Source organism: Canis lupus, chromosome 25 (genome assembly GCF_003254725.2).
Source record: "Canis lupus dingo isolate Sandy chromosome 25, ASM325472v2, whole genome shotgun sequence".
Lineage (NCBI taxonomy): Eukaryota > Metazoa > Chordata > Mammalia > Carnivora > Canidae > Canis > Canis lupus.
The window spans coordinates 15,361,064-15,384,435 of record NC_064267.1 but is presented as its reverse complement, the minus strand read 5'-3'; the positions used below and the strand labels follow the sequence as shown (position 1 = coordinate 15,384,435).

The 23,372-nt window shown below is 38.8% G+C and overlaps 1 protein-coding gene across 3 annotated transcripts in view; it reads left to right on the top strand.

Moving 5' to 3' along the window:
• Nucleotides 1–23,372, top strand: part of SGCG (sarcoglycan gamma) — a 127,596-nt gene that overhangs the window by 29,975 nt on the left and 74,249 nt on the right. For all 3 annotated transcript variants that reach the window (XM_025462715.3, XM_025462716.3, XM_025462717.3), the window contains one exon: nucleotides 19,341–19,535. In XM_025462715.3, the coding sequence (XP_025318500.1) occupies nucleotides 19,341–19,535 (195 nt within the window). The remainder of the gene's footprint in view (nucleotides 1–19,340; nucleotides 19,536–23,372) is intronic.

The following is a 23,372-nucleotide window of genomic DNA, read 5'->3' as shown; positions in this document are numbered from 1 at the left end:
TTCTAAAATGTTAATCTTGGTAAAAACATAGAAGTATGCTGTCCCTGTACCAGAATGCATTTGAATATCACTTTAAATCCTCCCTTTTCAATCCTGAGAAAAAGGTGTCTACAAAGATAGAAGTGAATCGTGACCTTGAAGTTCTCTGAAACTTCTTAATGAACTGTCAAAGCAATCGGAAAATTGCATACACACCACATTTGATAAGAACTTTAATTATGCCTACCTCAAGAATTTCTTTTTGCCCTAAATCTTTCATATGGAGACTTGTAACTAAAAAGAATCTCAGCTTGGTTGATACATTTAAATAATTTTCTTTTCTTAAAATTTGTCCTTTTGTATGGATATATCTCAGAGTTAGCAATTAGGTAAATGCTATTTTTAGGGACTAGGCAAACTGAGATTTTTGAGGGGAAGGGGTCATAGAGCTGTTATGCCTGAGATTTTCAGTCCAGTCATAGAACTCCAAAGACTTAATGACACAGAGGACAGGCTCTTTTATTCTGTTTGGTTAAATGTAGCTTCCATGTGTAACTTTAAGAATATTCTGAAATCTGTCTTCCTTTGTAAATAATGTCAAACTTAAGAGTTGTATCTATACAGGATGAATGGCATGAGGGTGGACTGAAGCCCCCCTCACAAGACTGACACACAAACTGGCTACTAAATGGCTAATAAGGGTTTGCATACTTCTCTAGGGCATTGCCCACACTGCAACCCACATCTTTGTATCTAGCTGCTTCTCGGCCCTAATCAGCTGCTCTCATTGCTTGACACATGCCTCATAGAGAACATTACCTTAATGAATCACTTGTATAAGAATCCTCACCTCATGGGCAGCCCGGGTGGCTCAGCGGTTTAGCGCCGCCTTCAGCCCAGAGCATGATCCTGGAGACCCGGGATCAAATCCCACGTCGGGTTCCCTGCATGGAGTCTGCTTCTCCCTCTGCCTGTGTCTCTGCCTTTCTCTCTCTCTGTGTATCTCATGAATAAATAAATAAAATCTCAAAAAAAAAAAAAAAAAGAATCCTCACCTCAGGTTTTACTCAGGGAACCTACGATAGCGATGTTCTACTGTGAAATCCTTCAGCAAATCTGACTGAACACTTGCAAAAATCCCCATCTTTCCAAGAGCAATTATTTAGACAGGCTTTCCCGTGAGATTTGCTTGCCAGTTTATACACTCATAAACTGGCAAGCAAATCTCTTTTACTTTAGTAAAAGTCTTTAGTAAAAACACCTGTAGGACACTAAAGGCTGCCGAACTGAGGAGGACGATTGAATGGCAATGTAGTTGTGCCAGAGCTGGGATGGCCCTCGAAGCTGTCCTGGAATTGAGGAAGGGGCCTGGACTTTTGCACTCCTGCTGTGATCAAACAGTGGATGTGGGACGTTACTGTAGGTGGGGCCTTTCAGTGCCATCGAAAGTAATTCTTATCATCAATTCTCACTCCTGGCAACTGGAAGAATGAGAGCTTTGGTTCTGAAGAGTGACCAGAGTGTCACACCACTATTGTTCACCCTTGCATCACTCAGATACTTCATGTATCTAATTTGGGAATGCCGCCCCACCCCCAAGCTTCTAATCAGTCCCTTTCCCTGAGGAAACCACTGAAGCAGCTCCAATGCTGCAGCTCGTCTCCAGGTGGCAGCTGATACTCATTGTCTCTCCCTCCACTGGCCACTCATTCATGCCACCTAACACCTTTATCAGTCCCTGTAGTCAACCTGACGTTCAATTCTGAGGGGTCTGAGCCATTGGTCATTGTGCTCTTTATCAGCCTCTGTCTGAGCACTTGTCCATTTACTATCAAAAGATAGAAAGATAAGAACAGTAGACCCATAGTCAAGTGCCACAGTGCCTTTGCTGTGAAGTGATCATTTGATTCATCAAAATGTCACAGGGAGTCCCACACCAGTGGGTCCAACACCTGTAAGTCCTCAGATGGTGATGCTGGCTACAGCCATGGAGGCAAAAAAGAAAAACCCATACCCAACCTATGTGTCAGTCCCAGTCACAATAATATAATTATCTTGCCATTGAGTAGCTAGCTACTTGAACATGTCGAGGGATGGTGCTATATCCAGGCTCAGCATTGGTGTCTGGCATTGGCAGTTTACACACTCATAGCAGCAATAGCTAAGCCAGATCAGTCCTGCTGAGGGGGAGCCTTCATGCATAGCCTCTATCCCAGCCACTATGGCCACTGTGTTAATGAGCCCACTCTGGGAGCACTGGGGTGGATGATGATGAGCTGGCTGGTGTCAGCTGGCTGAGTCATTCTGGCTATTTGGTGCCTCTTGCACAGTGGACACTCTGATGAAGTTAATGTGTGAAACAAACGCCTTTGCTCTGTGTAGCCTGTAGGTGCACCCCCACCCCACCTCCGCTCTTTCCCAGATCTCATTGCCCTCTCTCTTTCAGACTTCCCCTTCCATGTCCTGATGAACCAGCCAAGACATTCACCTTCATCAATAAGACCATATATATTACAACCTCAGCTGATTTTGGTTTCCATAAAATGTACACAAGCAGTCATACTGCCAGAAGCTCTGTGCTTTGGGAAGATTTCCTCTCAGCACCTTGACTGGGCTGAGGTCGACAGCATGACTTTTGTGGCTTGCACCAACATGTTGAGTCAACCCACCCTGAAACCAATTTTGGCCTTTTTCCTCCTCTGTAAGCTGGTCATATGGGACACCCCTCAAAGGCCAGAGGACTGAGATGAGGAGAGGTGGTGGGTGACATGGAACTCCTAGTCACCTGTGCATGTAGCCTACTTGTGCCCTCTGCCTGGACCTAACTTTCTAGGAAAAAGTTCTAACTTTCAAGAGGTTGCTGATGGCTCCTGTCCTTGGTGTAGGTCTAACAACACTCAGGTCATGATGGGAAATGCCACATGGCTGTTTGGTGTGTCCCATGGTCAAGTGCCTTATCTACACAAAGGCTCAGTAGTGTTTAGAGAAATGTTTTCAAACGGCATATAATTCTCTGCTGCAGATGGCTTGGCCTTATTCCAAAATGCTAGTGATTCTTCCATCGGCTTGCCCTTTCCTCATTGTGTGGCAGCCCAGTTGTATGGCCTTGGGCTCTGTTGGAGCAGGGCTGGCTGAGTCCTTGCTATGTCCACTTGCTTTGGTGTTGCAGGCACCTCCTTCTGGGGACCAGGTCTCTCTTTAGTCAAGGGTTTCCAGGTCTGGAACCTGAACAAAAAGTTGTGATTTTTATAGGAACCAGTGGCACTCAGCCTCCTGATTATCCATCCTCAATGTCTCTTTGTTGCATAGATGGAGAGAACTCCCCTGGTGGCTGCCCAACTATCCTCGTCCTCTTCAACAACTAGTAATTCTGGATTTTGTCTTTCACTATAGAAGCCATCACTTTCTCCAAGCTTTTGAGGACCAACCTAGTGTGTATTACTGCCATCTTCCAAGACCTTTGCCATGGTGTTAAGTTCTGTATCATCAGAGGATGCTCTAATACCAAATGCTTCTTTGTCCACTTGGTATTTTCCTTGATGCGTCCAGATCCTCAGGACTCAGTGCTAGCTACATTGTTACCTGCTGACACACCTGCTGGATAGGGCCTTCTGGCCCTTTGGATAGTCCCTTTATTCCCTTATCAGGCCCTGCCTGTCCCTACCTGGTTATATGATGCTTTAACCCCAACTCTTGGTCAACTGGCCAGGAGAGAACAGGCCAAGTGGCAGGTTGTCACATCCTCTTCAAGTGGGAAGGAGGAATGGGCTACTCTTTGGACTCAGACATTCTAGGGGCATCTGGAGTTTCTAGTTTCTTAAGTGCATTGGCCCAGATGTCTCATTCCAAATATCAGGGCTCCACTCCCACCCTGCTGGGGCCCTGGCTCCAGCAGAACAGACTTGTTTGGGTTGAGAATTCAATCTTCTTTGGTACTCCATGACTCTTATAAAGGCTGGATCCTCTGTTGCTCTACCCTTCAGTTACAGGAAGAGAGGGTGTCTTCATCAGCTTCCAGAGAGGCCCTCTGATTTTTGCAATTTGCCTGGCACCATCTCAGTCTCACATTGTCTTTCTCCAGTGCCTTAAAGATGAGCCATCAATTCCGTGGCCCTTATGATTGCTTCATTTGAAGCCCTCCAACCCCTTATGCATTGCACCCACTAGTAAGTCTCCTCCCACTGATGTGCCATCCCCTGGTCACCACCAGGGGCAGTTTTCACAGTGATGCCACCACAGCATGCTGTGGCATAGCCCTGTAATCCAGGAACTGCCAGAAACAGGGTCCTTGTTGTCAGTAATTGACGGATGATCCAGCTCCAAAATACCATTTTGGATTCACTTTCTCAGACTTCTTCTTACCACCAACTCTGTTACCTCTATTTCTCTGGGGGGAACAGGAAATTGAAATTTGCATAGAAGAAGTTCATTAAGAAGTATTTTTTTTTAATTTATTTATGATAGTCACAGAGAGAGAAAGAGAGAGAGGCAGAGACACAGGCAGAGGGAGAAGCAGACTCCATGCACTGGGAGCCCGATGTGGGATTCGATCCCGGGTCTCCAGGACCACGCCCTGGGCCAAAGGCAGGCGCCAAACCTCTGCGCCACCCAGGGATCCCCATTAAGAAGTATTTTTAGGAAGAATAGCTCTACAGGAGTGGAGGAAACAGGAATGGGAAGAGGAAGAAACTGTGAGGTAGTGAAAACAGAGGCCTCCATGATCCCACAGGGCTGGCTGGGGAGAGATGAGGAGTAGAGGATGCTCTCTGGAGTCAGAATGACCCTTCAAAAGGGACATAAAGGCAGGAGCCAAGCCCTCATGCCACCAGACTGACTAGTCCTAGCTGCCTGAGGGGGCATCCCTTTGGGTGAGTCTGCCCTCATCAGTCTTTGGGGCAGGGACTCAGGCGTGCATTGTGAGCAGGAAGCAGTCCTGGTGGCTGGGGGAATGAGTTTCTTGGTGATAAGGGGAGGTCTGTGTGGCACACCACAGTATCTGCTTAGAGTAATCTTCAGGTTTTATGTCTTTATGGTTATCTGATTTGGGCATGAATTTTTAGAAAATAATTTTCTTTCCTTACTTGTTTACTTTTATAGGTATGACTAAAGTATAATCCAGTAGAACAATATAAAAATATCATTTATGGAGAATTCATCTTTGCATTATAGTCAACCATTTGATCATCAGATATTGGCAATGCTCTAGGCAGTGGGACTGGCTAAGAACCAACAGGAGAAAAAAAATCCTGCCCTTGTAGGTATGGGACAAATGATATGGGAACATAGATACAATATATTTTGGATGTTGAATAAGTGGAGGAGACTGGAGGCAGAAGAGACCAATTTGCATTTCAGATTAATCTACTCAGATTCATAAGTAGGGGAAGAAGTTAGAGCAACCCTAGGGGCACCTGGGTGGCTCAGTAGGTTAAGTGTCTGCCTTCGGCTCAGGTCATGATCCCTGGGATCCAGCCCCACATTAGGTTCCCTGCTCAGTGGAGAGTCTGCTTTTCCTTTTTACTCTGCTGCTCCCCCTGCTTGGGCTCTCTGCCTCTTTGTCAAATAAATATAAAGCCTTCAAAAAAAAAAAAAAAAAGTTAAAGATACCACAGAACTGCTAGGATAATTTCACCTTAAATAGGGGCTAACTTCAAATAACTAATTATCCCTTACTCTCTATATAGACAAATTAGAGTCCATTATTATTTTGGTGATCACTTTGATTAAATCATATTCTGTAATAAAATTATTTTACAGGAACAATCATAAAAATAATTCATTTTTATATATGAGGAGGAATTGATAGTGAACATTTTTAACATAATGGCTCTATTTAAAATATTTATGGAAAATACATAAATATGTCACTCATATAATAGTAAATAGGTATTTGAGTTATAATTGATTCTATTAATAATATTTTAGAGTTTTTCTGATTTGATATGAGTTGTATCTGTAATAATAGTTTCCAGAACCTTGTCAAGGTTTGGCACTATCCTATTCTATAAATATACATTCTTTGAAATGCTAGTATGATCTGGCTTCAAAGTCGAAAGAGCATGAATTTTTTACTTAGTATACAATAGCAGCAAGTATAACACTATGTGCTAACCATTATTCTAGGAAAAGTGCATTTTCCCTTTGGAGCTATGATGGCAAATTTCAGGGAAATACAGGCCTCTCCATGTGTAAGATTTATAAATATATTAGGGGGTATATCAGAGCAAATGTTATAAGGTTAACTGGATTTATTGTGAATGTTAGGGATCTAATGATAATAAAATGGCTTGTTTAGAAAAATGATAGTAATCAGAGGCATAATAACCTTTATTAAACATAATTCTCATGATGTTAAATATGTATAATCCACCAATAAGTCTTACTTTCCACCTGTTGTGAGAAAGATGCCAGCAGATACAGGTGTTAGGTGGACCTTAAGAACTCTGAGAATATCAATTGTAAGCATTAGGGGCTTAGAAGAAAACTATTACATTACTCATGATATTAGGAAAGCATTTATAAGTGATGACACCAATAAACAGCCCAGTGAGACTTTCATGTGTTAAAAAAAAAAAAACTTCTTGAAAAATTGCATAATTAAACTCTATGTTTGGTAATCCTTTTTGTTGATATAACATTCAGAAAATGCTATGCAATGAAATATTTCACACATTTGTGGGCAGTTTCTGAGGAATTTGACAAAAAAAATCCACAAGAACTTGGGGGAAGAAAACATAACCATATACTGTTTCCTAAAAGACTACATATTACATCAAAAACTAAATCCTTGTATTTATTTTGGGCCATCAAAATCAAAGAAGTATGCATTTTAAAGACAGATAAGCCAGGATCAAGTAATATCATGCCTTTCTCTTCCACTTTTGTTCAGGAGTCTTAATTGATAGAAACTGAGAGTCTCCAAGTAAATTTTTTCCACAATTTCCCCAGAACTTTAGCAGATCACAGTTTGGAGTAGAATTTGAAAAAGGAATGCCAGTGTGAAGAAGGATGAGAAGAGAGAAGACTGGTTGGCTCAGTGGTTGATCCCTTGGCTCAGGGTGTGATCCTGGGGTCCCGGTATCGAGTTCCGCATCAGGCTCCCTGTAGGGAGCCTGCTTCTCCCTCTGCCTATGTCTCTGTCTCTCTGTGTGTCGCTCATGAATAAATAAATAATAAAATCTTTAAAGAAAAAGAGGAAAGAGAAGATAAAACAGCAATGAGAACTCCAGTCTCCAGGGAGCAGGTGCACCCTATTATTAATCCCTATTAGAAGGAAATGTGGCTCTGTGGACTGCATCTCATGGACAGGACCAGGTGCCAAAGCCACAGAGCCCTGTCAGACAGCTTTTTAAACATATCCCACAAAAAGTCAGGACATGTCCTAAGACTAAGGTGATCAGGAGTCTACTTTGAGGAGAAGGCTGCTGGGCCATATGAGTTGATCAGTTGACAGAACTGATCATCACAGAGTTTTCATCATAGAACGCAGTAAGGTATGTCTTTAGAACTCAGTCTGGTTTTTATGAAAGCAAAAGGGAAATACCTAAGATACTATAATGAAAAGCAAAAGTAGAAACGGTGTTTGTTTGTTTGTTTGTTTTATAGCAATCTTCCTCCCAAATCCAACTCATTTGTCTTATCAGGGTGAAACTTTATATGATCTTGATCCAAAATGTGCTGTTCAGGCACAAAGAGTGCTTATGATTAACATTCATTCTAGCAAATGGAGTCACATGCAGGCCCGCTGGATGTGAAATGAGGGAAATGTCAGCCTATGAGTTATGACATATGGCAATAAAAGGGTCTGGAAAATAATGATGGGTAAATCTGTCATTTCCCTCTTTTGCATGATATGTTCTAGTTCTTTTCCTAGCTGTTCGTGAAGTTTCTGTTGAAGTTGAGGAAGTTAAAGAATGGGTAAGAGAGATAATATGTATGACTAAAGAAGGAATGACACATTTTTAACCATTATGCTGTTTCCTAGACGTGTAAATCTATTCCACAAATACATTATATATGTGGATATATTTTATTTGGCCACCTGCCTGTAACAATTACATATAATCGAGTGCCCGCTCTGTCGCAGGTACCAGTCTAGGTGTTCGACATATGACTGTGAACAAAGGATCCTTCCTGCCCTTGTGGGGATAAGAGTATAAAGAGGAATAGACAATAAAAAGTAAACGAAGGTTATCTCTGTGTCTATCCTGAGCAATACTATGAAAGAGAGAACACAGGATGCAGTTGTAAATTATGACAGGACAGAAAAGCATGGAAGTGGGGGTGCTCATGAGAGACCATTTAAGTCCAGTCGGATGTGGTGGCCATGCAGTATGGACCAAATTTTCAGTCAGAAGGAGCAACATACAAAGGCTAAAAAGATAGAAAAAGCTTATTCTGTTTGAGAGATGGAAGGAAGCCAGTGTTGAGAAGGGCAGAGTGGGATGAGACGGGACTGGAAAGGCTGGATGCACCAGTGGAATGGAGCTCAGTACGAAGCGTGCCGAGAGGCTACTAAGTGGCCTTCAACAGGGAGACACACGGTTGCTTTTGGGCTTCTAGCATCTCGGTGTAGGTTTTTGTTAACATCGACTTAGCTCTCACGGCAGCCACCTACTAATTTGTCTCTCTCCACTTGATGTAGGTGCACTAAATCAGAGGTTATGGTAGGTATGAACCATGCCAAGAAGGGGAGCATGTTTGGTACTGAATGACACCTGGTTCTGGTTATGAAGCTAGCTCTCCAAATGTGGCAGTCTTCGTTATGATACTTAAATGCATGCACTTCTAATTGACATGAGTACTGTTCTCGCTCAATCACTACGCTGTGTCAGATTTCTGCCAACTTCAATTTCTGGCTGTTAACATTACCCCTTAGTCAAATACTATATGACACTGTAAAAAAGTCTCCAATTTCTGAGTTTGTTTAATAAAAAGAAGGACAAAACACTGAGGAAAGTGTGTTTGAATTTTAACATTATCAAAGTAATAGATCTCAAAAGGTAGATTTATAAAAATTCTATAAATCTGAAAGAATACAGAAAAACATTTGGGAAATGCAATTTTCAATGAAAAAAGGTAGAGTGTATGGAAAATTATTAACAATTTTTAAATGTCATTGTCTTTTCTCTATGTGTACATTTTAATATGTATATCAATAATCTTTCTCTTTTTTAAAGATTTTATTTATTTGTTCACGAGAGACACAGAGAGAAGCAGAGACACAGGCAGAGGGAGAAGCAGGCTCCATACAGGGAGCTCGACAGGGGACTCCATCCCGGGAATCTGGGATCAGGCCCTGAGCCAAAGGCAGATGCTCAACTGCTGAGCCACCCAGGCATCCCAATAATCTATCTTTTTCATTTAACACCCTATTATTAGCCTTTCCCTGGGATATTGTTTTGTTTCCAAGCAGTTGATTTTGTCATACCATAAGAATCCAATGAACTCATTACCCTTCATTCATTTACTGTCTTGTTTTTCGCCATCATAGATAATGTTACAGTAAATATCCTGAAATATGAATTTTCAAAGAAATAGGAATGAAAATGTGGACTAAGTTTCTAGAATTGAAATTACTTGGTATTCTTCACTGAGAACCTCAAACAAAGTATCTGTCTAGAAGGATCACAATCACTTTCACACTCACCAGCAGAGGACTACTGTGCTCACATTTTAGACACTTTGCCAGTATTGGCTACTATAACTTTTTAAATCTCCTTAGTCTTTGCAACTGCTCAAGCATTTGTGTTTATTTGCATTCCTTGGGTTCCCAGTGAAGCTAAACTTTTTTTACTATGTGTATTATTGGTCATTTACATTTCTTTGATGTACATGCATGGCTTTGCTCAACTGTTATTGAATTGTTTGTGTTTTTTAAGAGAATCAACCTTGTCTTTAAGGCTGATGTTTTCCCCAATTTATTATCAGCTTTTGAATTGGGAGGGGAGCAGTCTCCTCCCCATGATTCTTTGTTTTCCTGAATGTTTATACCTAGTCACAGTGATGTGAGTTATGATGCAAACAGGGAGGCCAGAAAGACAGAATTAGCTAATTTAACAGAGGAATTAGCTATCTTTTGGAAGTGTGAAAGCAAATGGAGGGAGAACTCTTCCTGTCCTCTGGTTCTCAGTGCCAGCATGACCTGTGCTTTAGATAAGAACACTAACTTCTTCCCTGGAAGAGTGGCCCATCTATACTGGCTATCTTTTATTTCTCACTTTCCATTTACTTATTTATCACTTCTGTGTGGGGACTTGTTTTAGACTCTATTCTCCTTTTTCTATTGTTGTGATCTCATTTTTCATCCTTGCAAAACTACGCTTTGCATCCAGTAAGTCCCACTCTCTATATATTCCTTTGTCCAATACATACTCCTCGATTGCCTATTATGTGCACATAAATCCTACTGGCCATGGTTATATAGTCTTGCAGGTGACTACTCATGTGAGTTACCTTGTCGTTTTAATGGATGACATAACATTATAGTGTGTGCTGCATAATAAATTATGCTGCTTGGCTGTCAGAGCTACGTTACATGGTATGAAAGGCAGTTTTTGAGACTGTCAAAAATAATTTCCTTGCAGTTTTTTGGTTGGCATGATGGGTGCTACTAGAGGCTTGGTAAGCCTCCAGTCAGCATGCCCTGTGGCCTGGCAGGATCTAACTCAAAGCAGTCAGAGTTCCATCCCTAACACTCAGATGAATCTCCCTTAGAGAGATGAGATGGCTGGGGAGCTTGCCCATTGGACATCCTCCATCCCTTGTCTTGGGATTATGGCAGGAAAATATAATCTGAATCATATATATGTACCTGAGTGAGCATGATCGTCAAGCCTCAACCCTAGTCCTCTTAACATATTTCAAAGACTTTGGTTTTTGCTTTATCCATTATTGTGTAATGCACTTCTAATTTTACTATATTATCCACAAAGAATTTGTAAGAAACGAATCAAGTGGCATTTCATCATACTTCCTTGTGAACCAGTATGTTACGATTTTGTAAATGTTACATATATGCTTAAAAAGAATAAGCATGTCCCTGTTTCAGGGATAGGGCTCTTTACATGTCCATTTAAACACATTTCAATGGTATTGTCCAGGTTTCATATAGCAGCAGTAATTTTGGAGGGCTTGATCTATCTAGAGGTATGCTAAAATCTTCCACTAGGATAATGGCTTGCTTCATTATTTGTGGAACTTCTTCAGTTTTTATTTACTATATATAGATGAATAGATATACATAGAAGTGGGTATATCAGAATGTTTGTTAGACTCATACAAGTCTAGCATTTATACAGCCTGCTGGTGAATATATTTTATATCTGTAGTGTTACAACAATCCCCCACTGTAATGTGCCTGTCATTATGAGAGTTCAGATATGACATAAATAATAGATGGTGCCTGTCTTCTGCTCCTGCCCCATTGTCAAGGAGTGGCTGAAGTTTTCATCTCCTTTGGGGTAAAAGGATGGGTGGTATTACGTGTGTTGGGCTGGATATAAGCAAATCAGTAAATGGAGGTCCTATCACCAATAATCTCCTAGATTACTCTTCCCAGAATAGGTTAACTGGGAGATTCATGGAATCACTGTTTCTTCCTCCTTCCCTTCCTTCTTGAAATCACTGTGCAGGCCCAAGAGCTCATGATCATTCTCAGCAGGTGCCCTACCAACAAGTGCTAGCTGGGGAAAGGATGGATTTGAACTCTCTGCCAGACCCTCCTATATATAGACCCTCACTGGGGTGAGTTTGTTAATTTTGCAGCATGACTACGTTTACAAGGTTGACCTCTGGGACCTATACTTGTCATGAGGTTTCTTTGCTTTTAGTGTTCTCCAGATTCAGAATTTTTTAAATAAATTTCAATTAATTTATACAGCTCAGGAGTCAGTATCTGTTTTAAGTCTAATTTATCTTCAATTAGAGAAAATTTTTCACAATTACCCTTTAATCGTTGTCTTTCCTGTATTTTCTCTAGTTATTCCCCTGAAGATCCAGTAGAGCACATTTAAACCATCTTATCCATCATTTTCCCTTCATATTTCTCATATCTTTAACATGCTGTCATGTTTTCTAAGACTTTTCTTACATATTTGTTAGACACATATAAGACATATACTTTATATGTCTTATAATTTCAAGCTATATAACTTTTTGAATTTTAAAATGTAACTGAATTTCTCATTTCTAAAGAGTCTGTTTGGTTCTTTTCAAACCCATTTTTAAAAACATCATATTGACTCCTTTTCAACATCATCCATGTATTTATGATCTCTTTGTCTCAAACTCCTGGCAAGAACCTATCCAAATTAGGCATATCAATAAATGATGCTCGAAATTAAGAATGTCATTTAACAACATTTATTTAGTAGCCACAATCCTCAGTTCACTATATTATGCCCTGTGACAAGAATCAAAGAATATTAAAGACCAAATTCCTATCCATAAGGTGGTTTTATTTTAAATAATAAATAGGGAACCATGAATTCCAAGTATATAAAAACTGATATTTATGCAAAAATGTATTACACTTCATGTCTGAATCCCTGTCAGTTAAAATATTGATATCTGTATTTGAGAGAAGCCTTTACAACCCATCAAAATTAAATATACCACCATCAACATATTCTGAAAGATGGTTAACAGGGAAAGAGGTATAATTTTTTAATAACATTAATTATTTTAAATAAAGTGATCTATAAAGGTAATTTTTATTCAACATATGGCAAAACTCAAAATTCTTTATCTTGGAATATAGGTTTTGAGTTCTAAGATAAAGCATTGCTTCATTAATTTTTTGGTAAAGGCCTTATAAATAGATCACAAAGTACTCTGCATTGATCCAGTGTAATTTCTTGCCATTATAAATACTATTTTGCTGTTGTCTGACTTCAAAATGCTGAAGAATTGGTATCCTTCCCAATGCTGATTATAGTAAAGATCTGTAGGAAGCTAGCTGAACCAGATAGCCTCTGAAAGTCTCTTCTAGCAAAAGTATAATACATGGTATCAAATAAAAATGAAAGCCACTGAGTTATGAAAACTGTAAGCTAAGAATTTATTAAATAACAAAATTGTTTTTTTAGAAAAAAAATTAAAAAAAGAAAAAAATTTAAATTGGATATTCCACTTAGTCATTTAAATCATGCCTGTCTAGAGCAAAATCCTTGTTTTATGCAACATAATCAACACCGAGAAATAATAGCAATAGGAGGTTAACCAAAATACTTAAAGTGGGAAATCGTAAAACATGATAGAGTAAGAAATACAATGGGAAAAAATAGAACCAGATGTGGGAGCAGAAATAATGGTAAATAGAGCTCAACTCTGGAAGGACAAAAAGCAGATCACCAGCTTCTTAAAGTGAGCCTGGAGTCAGTATGTTCTGCTAAGGAAATGGGATTCAGCCTCTTAGTCAGCAAAGTAGGTGCACAAAAGTGGAGTGACTCATGGGGTGCCTGGGTGGCTCAGTCAGTTAAGCATCTGACTCAGTTTCAGATCAGGTCACGATCTGGGTCATGGGATCCACCCCTGCATCAGTCTCTAAACTCAATGCTGGAGTCTGCTTGAAATTCTCTCTCCTTCTCTCTCTGCCCATCCCCACCATGCACTCTCTCTCTTTCTGTCGAATGAATGAATGAATGAATGAATGAGTGAAACTCATAAATTAAATAGAGCACTTTCCCCAGCTTCCTCTTCCCTGGGAGACCTTTGGCAGATTACAGTAGAGCCTGCTACCTCTCTCATGGTAAACAACTGAGCACACTAATCTAGTCCATTGTGACTGGGTTTCAAGTTACTAATTATAAACAGTTGAGGAAACTCTGGACTAATTCTAAACTGATTTTATTTTTTTGTTATTTAAATTTAAATAAAAGTATCTGGGGGATATGTGCATTCAATGGTTATAATTAATTTATTCAGTATTTACTGAGCACCTACTATGTGCCAGGTACTGCTCTAGTTGCCAGGGATGATACAAATTAACAAAACAATTGAAGACTCTAACCTCTTGGGGCTTCTATATGCTAAGGCGAGTATTTAAAGTAAGTCAAGAAGATATATAGTTTGTCATGTGGAGTTAAGTGTCATAGTGAAAAATAAAGCAGGAAGGAACATAGAGAAATATGCAGTAGCATTGGTGGAAGGTTGTTATTTAAATAAGATGGTCAAGGAGGACTTCTTAATGATCTTTGAGCAGATAGCTGAGTGATGTAAAGGAGAAGCCATGCATTATCTGGGAGAAGACCATCCAGGCTTCCAGATAAGGGAAATGCCAAGTTCATGGTTGGAATATACATAGGTGAGTAAGGGGTACCTCGCTGGCTCAGTAGGTTGTGTCCAGCTCTTGGTTTCAGCTCAGGTCATGATCTCAAGGGTTGTGAGATTGAGGCATCCCTTAAAATTTATTTTAATAAATAATATAAATTTATTTATAAATAAATATAAACAAAACAACTAAATGTGGTTAAGACCAGTGTGACCTGAGCAAGGAATAAGGGGGAGAGTGGCTGGGGATGAAGTCAGGATGGATCATGCCAGTCAGGCTAAACATTTTGAGTTTTATTCCAGGTGGAATAGAAGCCACAGAAGGGTTTTATAGAGAGGTGGTGGATGATCCGGTTGATGTTTTAAAGGACTGCTCCAGCCCCCCTTGTTGGAAATTGATTGCAGGAGATTTGGGATGCAAGCAGAGAACAGTTAGGTGGCTGTTGCAGTCAGCCAGGCAAATGACAATGGTAAGCCTCAATCAGATTTTGCCTTATTGGTAGTACTTTAATTCACTGATTTGTTGATGGTTTGGATGTGGCATGGAAAAAGAAAGGGATTAAGAACAACTTAAAGATTTTCGACTTGAGTATCTTAAAGGATGAAGTTGCCAGTTTGTGGGATGGGGGAAAATTTTACTAGGAGTAGGTTAGGAAGATGCAGTCAGTTTTGGTCGGGACATGTAAAGTTTGAGATCCAGTTGGGCATAGTAGGAATCTGGAACTCAAGATGAGTCTGTGCTAGGAACTGGCAAGTCCTCGGCTTAAAGATGCATCCATGGGGTGCCTGGGTGGCTCAGTCAGTTAAGCATCCAATGTTGGTTTCAGCTCAGGTCACGATCTCATGGGTGATGAGATTGAGCCCTGTGTCAGGCGTCAGGCTTCCCACAGAGCTTCTCTCCCTCTGCCTCTCCCTCAACTCATATTCTCTCTCTCTGTCCCTCCTTCCATTGCTCTGTTTCTAAAGTAAATAAATCTTAAAAAAAAAAAAAAAAAAAGATGCATCTACAACTGAGGGTTAACGTAAATGAAGAGAAGAAGCGGTCTAAGGGCTGAGTCTGAGGCTGGGTGATGAGGGCGAAGCAGCAAATGAGAATGAGAAGCAATAGCTATTGCAAGTAGGGTTTCTGGAAACCTAGTGAAAGAGGAAGCAAATGACTCTTTGGCATGTGCTGACCATAGGTCATGTGAATGCACACTTTGCTTAGCAATATGGAGGTCATTGGTGAGCTTACAAAAGTCAGTTCAATGGGTGGTAGGTATGAAAGCCTGTCTGGGGTGCAGGGGTGCCTGGGTGGCTCAGTGGTTGAACGTCTGCCTTTGGCTGGGGTCATGATTCCAGGGTCCTGGGATCAAGTCCCACATCAGGATCCTGTCAGAGTGCCTGCCTCTCCCTCTGCCTGTGTCTCTGCCTCTCTCTCTCTCTCTCTGTGTCTCTCATGGATAAATATATAAAATCTTAAAAAAACAAAAAACAAAAACAAAAAAAACAAGCCTGCCTGTAATTAAGCTCTAGAGAGAAGGAAGACACATAGTTAGACAGTAGGTATAGTCAACCCACTCAAGGAGTTTTGCTGGAAGAAGTAGTGGAGAAGTGGAGCTGGTGCTGTAGATATTTGTGAAGTGCCTGCTGTCTGCCAGGGCATATGGTGGTAAAAGCATAATCACCATCCTCAGGAGCCACAGGCTGGTGGCTCACCCCTTCGAAGACTGACTTTCCAGTCTTATTTAGTTCATCCTTGTTAGTATTCTTTCAATAATAAAATCCTAGAGGCCTCATATATTACTAGTCCTCTTTCCAACAGGTCTTTTCTGGAAATGCTTTAACAGAGACAGCATGTTTTATTTTTATCTATTTAGTCGAGGTCCCCTTTAGCATTAACTCCTCATTCAAATCACTGTTAAAGAAGAGCATTGGATCACAAGTACTGGATCTTTTCTTGACGGATTCCATATGTTCATAAGTCATAGAATGTTTTATTTAGTGTGTAACTCAGAGGGCTCACTCCATCTATCTAGCCTCATTGGGTAACATCGTCCCTGGCATGTAGATAGCGCAATGAATGTTTGTCAAATTCAATAGTTCTTTCAATTTCTTCATCCACTTATGGATTTTATTGTGTGCATATTACCTGTCTGTTACACTATTTTAGGGACATAGCAATGAACAAGGCTCACATAGAGTTTAAATTCTAAGGAAAAGGAGTCAATAAACAGGTGAATGAATAATCAAAACAGATTCCCAGGACCAAGTTAGAGGGATTTAAGGGCCACCCTCATAACAGAATTGCTTTTGGCTCTCCTATAAGCCACAACAAAATTGTCTCAAATGGATATTAAGGTTTTTTCCATTTTATGTAAGTGTAAAAAAAGCTTTCTATGAAAGGTAGAATAATGGCCCCCAAATATGTCCATGTCCTGATTCCTGGAGCCTTACATGGTAAAAGGGATTTTGCAGTTGTGATTATGTTAAGGCCTTTGAGACAGGGAGAGTGTCTTGGGTTGCCCAAGTGGGCCCAATGTCATCACAAGGCCCTTATGAAGGGGAAGTAGCAGGATTAGAGTCAGAAGGAGCTGAGGCAACATAAAGACAGATTGTAGCCAAGGAATGTGGGCAGCCTCTGGAAACTGGAAAAAAGAAGGAACAGATTTTTCCCTAGACCCTCCAGAAGGAATACGAACCTGTCCACAAAGACCCATTTTTAGATATCTGACCTCCCTAACTGAAAGACAATAAAATTGTACTGGTTTAAGCCACTAGATTTGTGATAATATGTTACACTAGCAATAGGAAACTATATACAGAATACAGAATCTATATACAGAAACTATATACAATAGAGATATGTAGCAGTTGGAAACTGTGTACACACATTCTTGGAAAGCTGCTATTTTTACTAATCTGTAGCGATACGGTAAAATAGTGCATTTCCTATAAATTCAGATTCTCTGGCCTCTCTTCCCAATCCAATTGCAGTCTCTCAGCCTACGCTTCACAGAAATTCTGGAGTTGCCTCCATTATTACAGATGATGACATGCACTTTGAAATAAATGTAATAGTGTGAGGCAATCGCAAGTGACTCAATGCCCAGAGAAGACTTCTTTGAGAAAATGACATGTGAGCTGCTGTTGAAATCTAAGGAGCCAGCAGTATTTCAAGTGGAGATAATGCTCAGGACAGAGGTCCTGAAGTGAGTTAACCTGGTCTGTTAAAGAATAGATGGAGTATTACAAGCAAAAGACAAAATGGTGGTAGATGATGTCAAAGAAGTAAGCAAAGGCCCCTTATGTAGGGTGTGGCAGGTAACAGAAGGGTTCAGATATTCTCAGTGTGAGGAATAGCCATTAGAGGGCTTGAAAGAACAGAATGATTGGAGCTTGCTTACATTTTGCACTTTTGGCTGCTCGGTAGAGAATGGTTTCTGGAAGGAAGGAAGGAAGGAAGGAAGACCAGTTTTGCGATAGTACAGGTAAGAGAGTTCATAGTGGCTTGAACTAGTGTGGGGGCAAGAGGTGTGGACACATTCAGGGTACATGTTAAAGCAGAGCTGATAAGATGTGAGAGGTTTGAAAAAAAAAAAAAAAGATGTGAGAGGTTTGAAGGGAAAAGAGAAGAATCAAGGATGACTCCTAGGACTTTGGAGAAACTGTGTGCATGAGGTAGACTCTAATGTCAGGAAGATTGAAGAGCTCAAAAGAAGTGAGTAAATAGGTTATGCCAGTTTTGAAATCAGTAAGCATTTAGGTTTTGAATAATGTAGATTGTCCTGAGTATTTGAAAATCCTACGTGATGAATAGCACAGTTTTATATAATGAATTAGAACATAGGAAAATCCAATCATTGAGTTGGAAAGAGATTTAAAGAATTATTTAAGACTATGACTTATTTTAATAAGGACACCTCCAAACCATTCCTAAAAAAAAAAAAAGTAAGACCTTTGCATAAAAAAAAATATCCCAGAGGAGAATATTTTATGTTTTGAGTCATCATTTTACTACATTTATAATCAGGAAAATCTTATAATCTCTAATCTTCACTTTATAAATTAAAACCACTTTCTTCTTTCCTCTATGTAAAGTGAAATAATGAATAATTCTTTAAAATCTCCCCACGGAGGGATATGCCTGGAGGGCTCAGTGGTTGAGCATCTGTCTTCAGCTCAAGGAGTGATCCTGGGATCCATTGCCGCATCAGGCTCTCTGTAAGGAGCCTGCTTCTCCCTCTGCCTGTGTCTCTGCCTCTCTCTGTGTGTCTCAAGAATAAATAAAATTTTTAAGAAATAAAATTAAATAAATAAAATCTCCTCATGGAGTTGAAATTGTTATGAAAATTTACTCTTCTTTACAAACAATGAATATTGTAAACATTTGTATGTACCTATACATTCTGATATTTCTTGGAAGTAGGTTAATACTGGGAAATTTTATTATAGGCAAAAATTACTGTGGTAGGTTTCTTGAAGAGAGCCTTTAATTCTAAGTAATTTAGCAACTGAAGAAAGATGTGATTTAATTCTTTAACATAAAAACTAAATAATTGGATTCCATTTTTAGAAAGATATATAGGTATCAGCTTGATTTTCCTCCCACTGAATCTTTTAAAAGCTTGGTAAGTTTTTTTAGGTTGATGCTTCAATTCCAAGTTTAACTCTGCAGAATTTTGCAAGTTGTCTCTATATACTTATTGATTAAAATCTGAAAATATGGTCACTGGATTTCAGATGGATTGGCCATATCTAAACTATTTTGAATGATAGATTACTCACACTCTGTGTTTGAAATGGTGATGTGTTTCAAAGTAATATTCAATTCTTTTTAAAAATCATCTTAATTTTGGAAATTTATTATTGAGGTAAAAAGTGTTATTTTGTCAGACTTTTAGTAAATCAGTATTGACAAATTCTCTGTTTCTATCTCTGTGCCCCTCCCTCTTTCTTCTCTCTCCCTCCTTCCTTTCCTCTCTCTCACTCTATCTCTCCACACCTCTTCTCTCCCTTTCTCTCTCCTTCTCTGTGTCTCTCTCTGGCCCTTCCTCTCTCTCTCAACCCCTCCCTGGCCCTTCTCCCACCCTGCCCCTACTCCGTGGCAGATGGTCCGCGAACAGTACACTACAACCACAGAAGGTACCCACATACAGAGGCCAGAGAACCAGTGTGTCTACAAAATTGGCATTTATGGCTGGAGAAAGCGTTGCCTATACTTATTTGTTCTTCTTCTACTCATCATCCTCCTTGTGAATTTTGCTCTTACGATTTGGATTCTTAAAGTGATGTGGTTTTCCCCAGTAAGTAGCTTCCTTTCCTGGTAAGCATGTTTTTGCTTGTTGTATCACATCATCCATATTGTATTGGTAGAAACCTCTTTTAATGTAATTAATGTTTGTTTTCTGTCCAGATCAAAACAATCAGTAGCAAAATAGTCATACATTTATTTTTTCTCAATTTCACTATGAACTATAGGGTGTTGGGGTTTTTTTGCTTTTCTATTGCAATTTTTTATGTTAGTCATTACCTCTGCACGTGGGAAAATTGTAACCATCTTGAGTTTGGGGTTGACTGCATCAAAATTGAGTAATGACTATTTAATCCATTAATTTGTAAAATTCTATAAATTATGTTTTCCTAATCTCATTAATCCACTAATACTAACTGCCTAGATGCTTTCTCATTTTTTAGAATTTCACTTTAATATACAATAAATTCATGTCCACGCGTCAACATTTAACAAAAGATTTAGTAGATAAAATACTAGTAGTCAAAAGGAATTCATAGTCTGTTTTAAACATCCTCATGTTTTCAGGATGGCTGGGTAATTTTATATGCTCTGATAATATTTTGTATACTTTTTGAAAAAATATATTCATTTAATATAAAAATGTCCTAATTTTGCTAGATAGTCATAGTGAGAAAAATAGCACATGTACATCACAGGTAGGTTAATCTGTTCCTTCCTTGCATCTTGAAGATGTGATATAGGTACAGGCTCTTTCCAAGAACAATAGTTGTAGCAATCAGTCTGAAATGCCTTCCTTTGATGAGTCTCCTTCACTTTTTTTTTTTTTTAAGATTTTATTTATTTATTCATGAGAAACACAGAGAGAGAGGCAGAGACACAGGCAGAGGGAGGAGAAGCAGGCTCCATACAAGGAGCCTGATGTGGCACTCGATCCCAGGAATCCGGGATCACACCCTGAGCCAAAGGCAGATGCTCGACCGCTGAACCACCCAGGCATCCCATCTCCTTCACTTTCTATGCAAATATTTCTTTTCTGCCTTTGCTCAATAGCCAGTAGGTACATTATTTATTTTGTTGACATAAATATTTTCTGATATTCAAAGAGGTAAAATACCAATCAAGTCAAAATATACCTTAAAAGGTGTTACTTAATATAATATAAACATATGTTATAAATTGATATTATAAATTATATTTAAATACTATAAATTTATGTATTTATGCTATAAATACATAAGTATATTTAAATTAGCCAAGTGGAAGTTGTGCTTTCTTCTTTAAAATTTACAAAAAAAAAAAACGTTTTTACAGTATCACAATAATATTTAGTTTCATTGGACACCTTTGCTTAAGTAGCACAGCATATGCTATGCACATGCTGTATATCATCTTCATTTTATCTCTGAATTTAAAATATTTTAATATTTTTTGGAGAGTGAACTGAGATTGAAGTCCTCAAATTATAAACTATAGGATCTATCAGAAATGCTTCCTGACTAAAGAGCCCTGCACCCACCACCATGTGCTCCTTGGTTATGCAGAATGTGGAGAGAAAATTTACTAGGAAAAAGACTTTTAGAAGGGCCTGGGGGAAAGAAGCCACCCCATGGCTCTGGAAGTGCGGAGGATGGTCAGATTTTAATAGTCTCTCACCAGGGACCATGGATGGGTTCTATCAATCACCTGGCCATCTTGGCACATGATTGGGCATTCGGTAAATATATCTTGAATGAATGCAGTTGTGTATTATATTAGAAGTATATGTGAATTAATTTTATAAACCATATGTGAACATAAAGTGATAGTGTACTTGCTTTTTGCTCTTGTCTTATATCGTAGCCCTGAAACAAGTTTTGGATATTATAAATTTTGATTACATTAAATGAAATTGTGCCAAGCAGCTGAGTCCACTTCAACCTAGGATAGCACATCACAGAGACCAGCACATGTTTTCCTGCCATTGCTGCCCTTCGTCATACCCTGTGCTTTCTAGTTTGAGACACGGTTAGCTCGTGTGGTATTTCCTTCAACACTAGGAAACTGTTGCTAATTTGGGGTTCTTTAGTGGCATCTTTCAACAAAATAGGATGAACAGACACCTGTATTCATGGATCAAAAGGGAAGACCCATAAAAATATTATTCTGCAGAAAGTGCCAAGGGTTGATTAAAAAATGGTGGGTGGACTTTGGGTCATTCTTCTCAAAATGAGATAACATAAATGATGCAATTCTTGTATGTGTGTGAGGTTGATCCCTTGCTTTGGGAACATTCCATGCATTGTAACGCTGGACATTGTACATTCATTTATGCTCTGATTTTTTTCCCTAGTTTTAAAGATCTCACTGTATATAGTAATTTAGTTTTGTTTTTATTTTATTCATATATAAACCAGTATCCCTTCTTGATTACATACATGCCAAGGAAGCAACATGACTATAAAAGAAACTTTGAAGAGCTTTGGCGCTAAAATGATAAAGTCAGGGCTCTCAACATTTGCACAGAGTGATAGAATTTTGAACATGTAACAGCTAGTATATAATTCTCTCCCCAAATTCAGTATAACAACCTATCTATTACCTATATAGTCATTAGTCAAGATAGACTGAAAACTATAATTTCCCAAATTAACAAAGTTTAAAAGACTTTCTCTGCTTAGATCCCCAACATATAGCAATGGCAGGTTTATTAACTTAGACATACTATCATTTCAGTCCTCCTGTTCCCCTCATCATATACTTTAATATTTTACTATAGAAGACAGTAAAGCCAACCACCAGTATCATGAGTATCTCCCAAGCACAGTTCCAGTCTTAGAACTGCAACTTCATGTAACAGAATTTTACATAATTTCTATGTATGACATCTGTTGAACATAAAGTAATATTTAGGAAATTTTAACAACTGATGCCAAACATAAACTTTCTAGAATATTCTGTGTTGGTCATCATAATAGCTAAATCAATTATTCAGGAAAGTGGACATTAAAAGAACCAGTGCAATAAAGTGGCTCATTCTGTTTTTCCTTTTTATATTTTCCTTCTGTAAAACTAATATCCAAAACTAGTTTTGGTTAAAGTGTTCATGGTTATTAAATAGTATCCATGATTCTCATCAGTAAGTATATTAAAACAAGGCATTTTTAATTTTTAATGACCCAGATAGATTTTTTAAAAGATTTATGGTTATTTACTTATTCGCATATAAAATATTTTAGCTATTGTAAATAATGTTAAAATAAACATAGAGGTGCATATATCTTTTCAAATTAGTATTTTCATTTTCTTTGGGTAAATATTCAGTAGTGGAATTACTAGATTGTATGGTAGTTCTATTTTTAATTTTTTGAGGAACCTCCATACTGTTTTCCACAGCAGCTATACCGATTTACATTCCCACCAACAGTGCATGAGGGTTCCTTTTTCTCCACACCCTTACCAACATCTGTTGTTTCTTGTGTTGTTGATATGAGCCATACTGACAGGTGTGAGGTGATATATCATTTTGGTTTTGATTTGCATTTCTCTGATAACGAGTGATGTTGAGCATCTTTTCATGTACCTATATGTCTTCTTTGAAAAAAATTCTGTTCATGTCTATGGCCTATTTTATAATAGGATTGTTTTTCCAGTGTTGAGTTGTATAAGCTCTTGGGTATTAACTCCTTATTGGATATGTCATTTATAGATATCTTCTTCCATTCAGTGGGTTGTCTTTTTGGTTTGTTGATGATTTCCTTCAATGAGCAAAAACTTTTTATTTTGATGTAGTCCCAATAGTTTAATTTTGCTTTTGTTTCCCTTTCCTCAGGAGACATATCTAGAAAAATGGTTCTATGATTGATGTCAAGGAGATTACTGAGTGAGTAGCAGTTTTAATAAGCAAAGG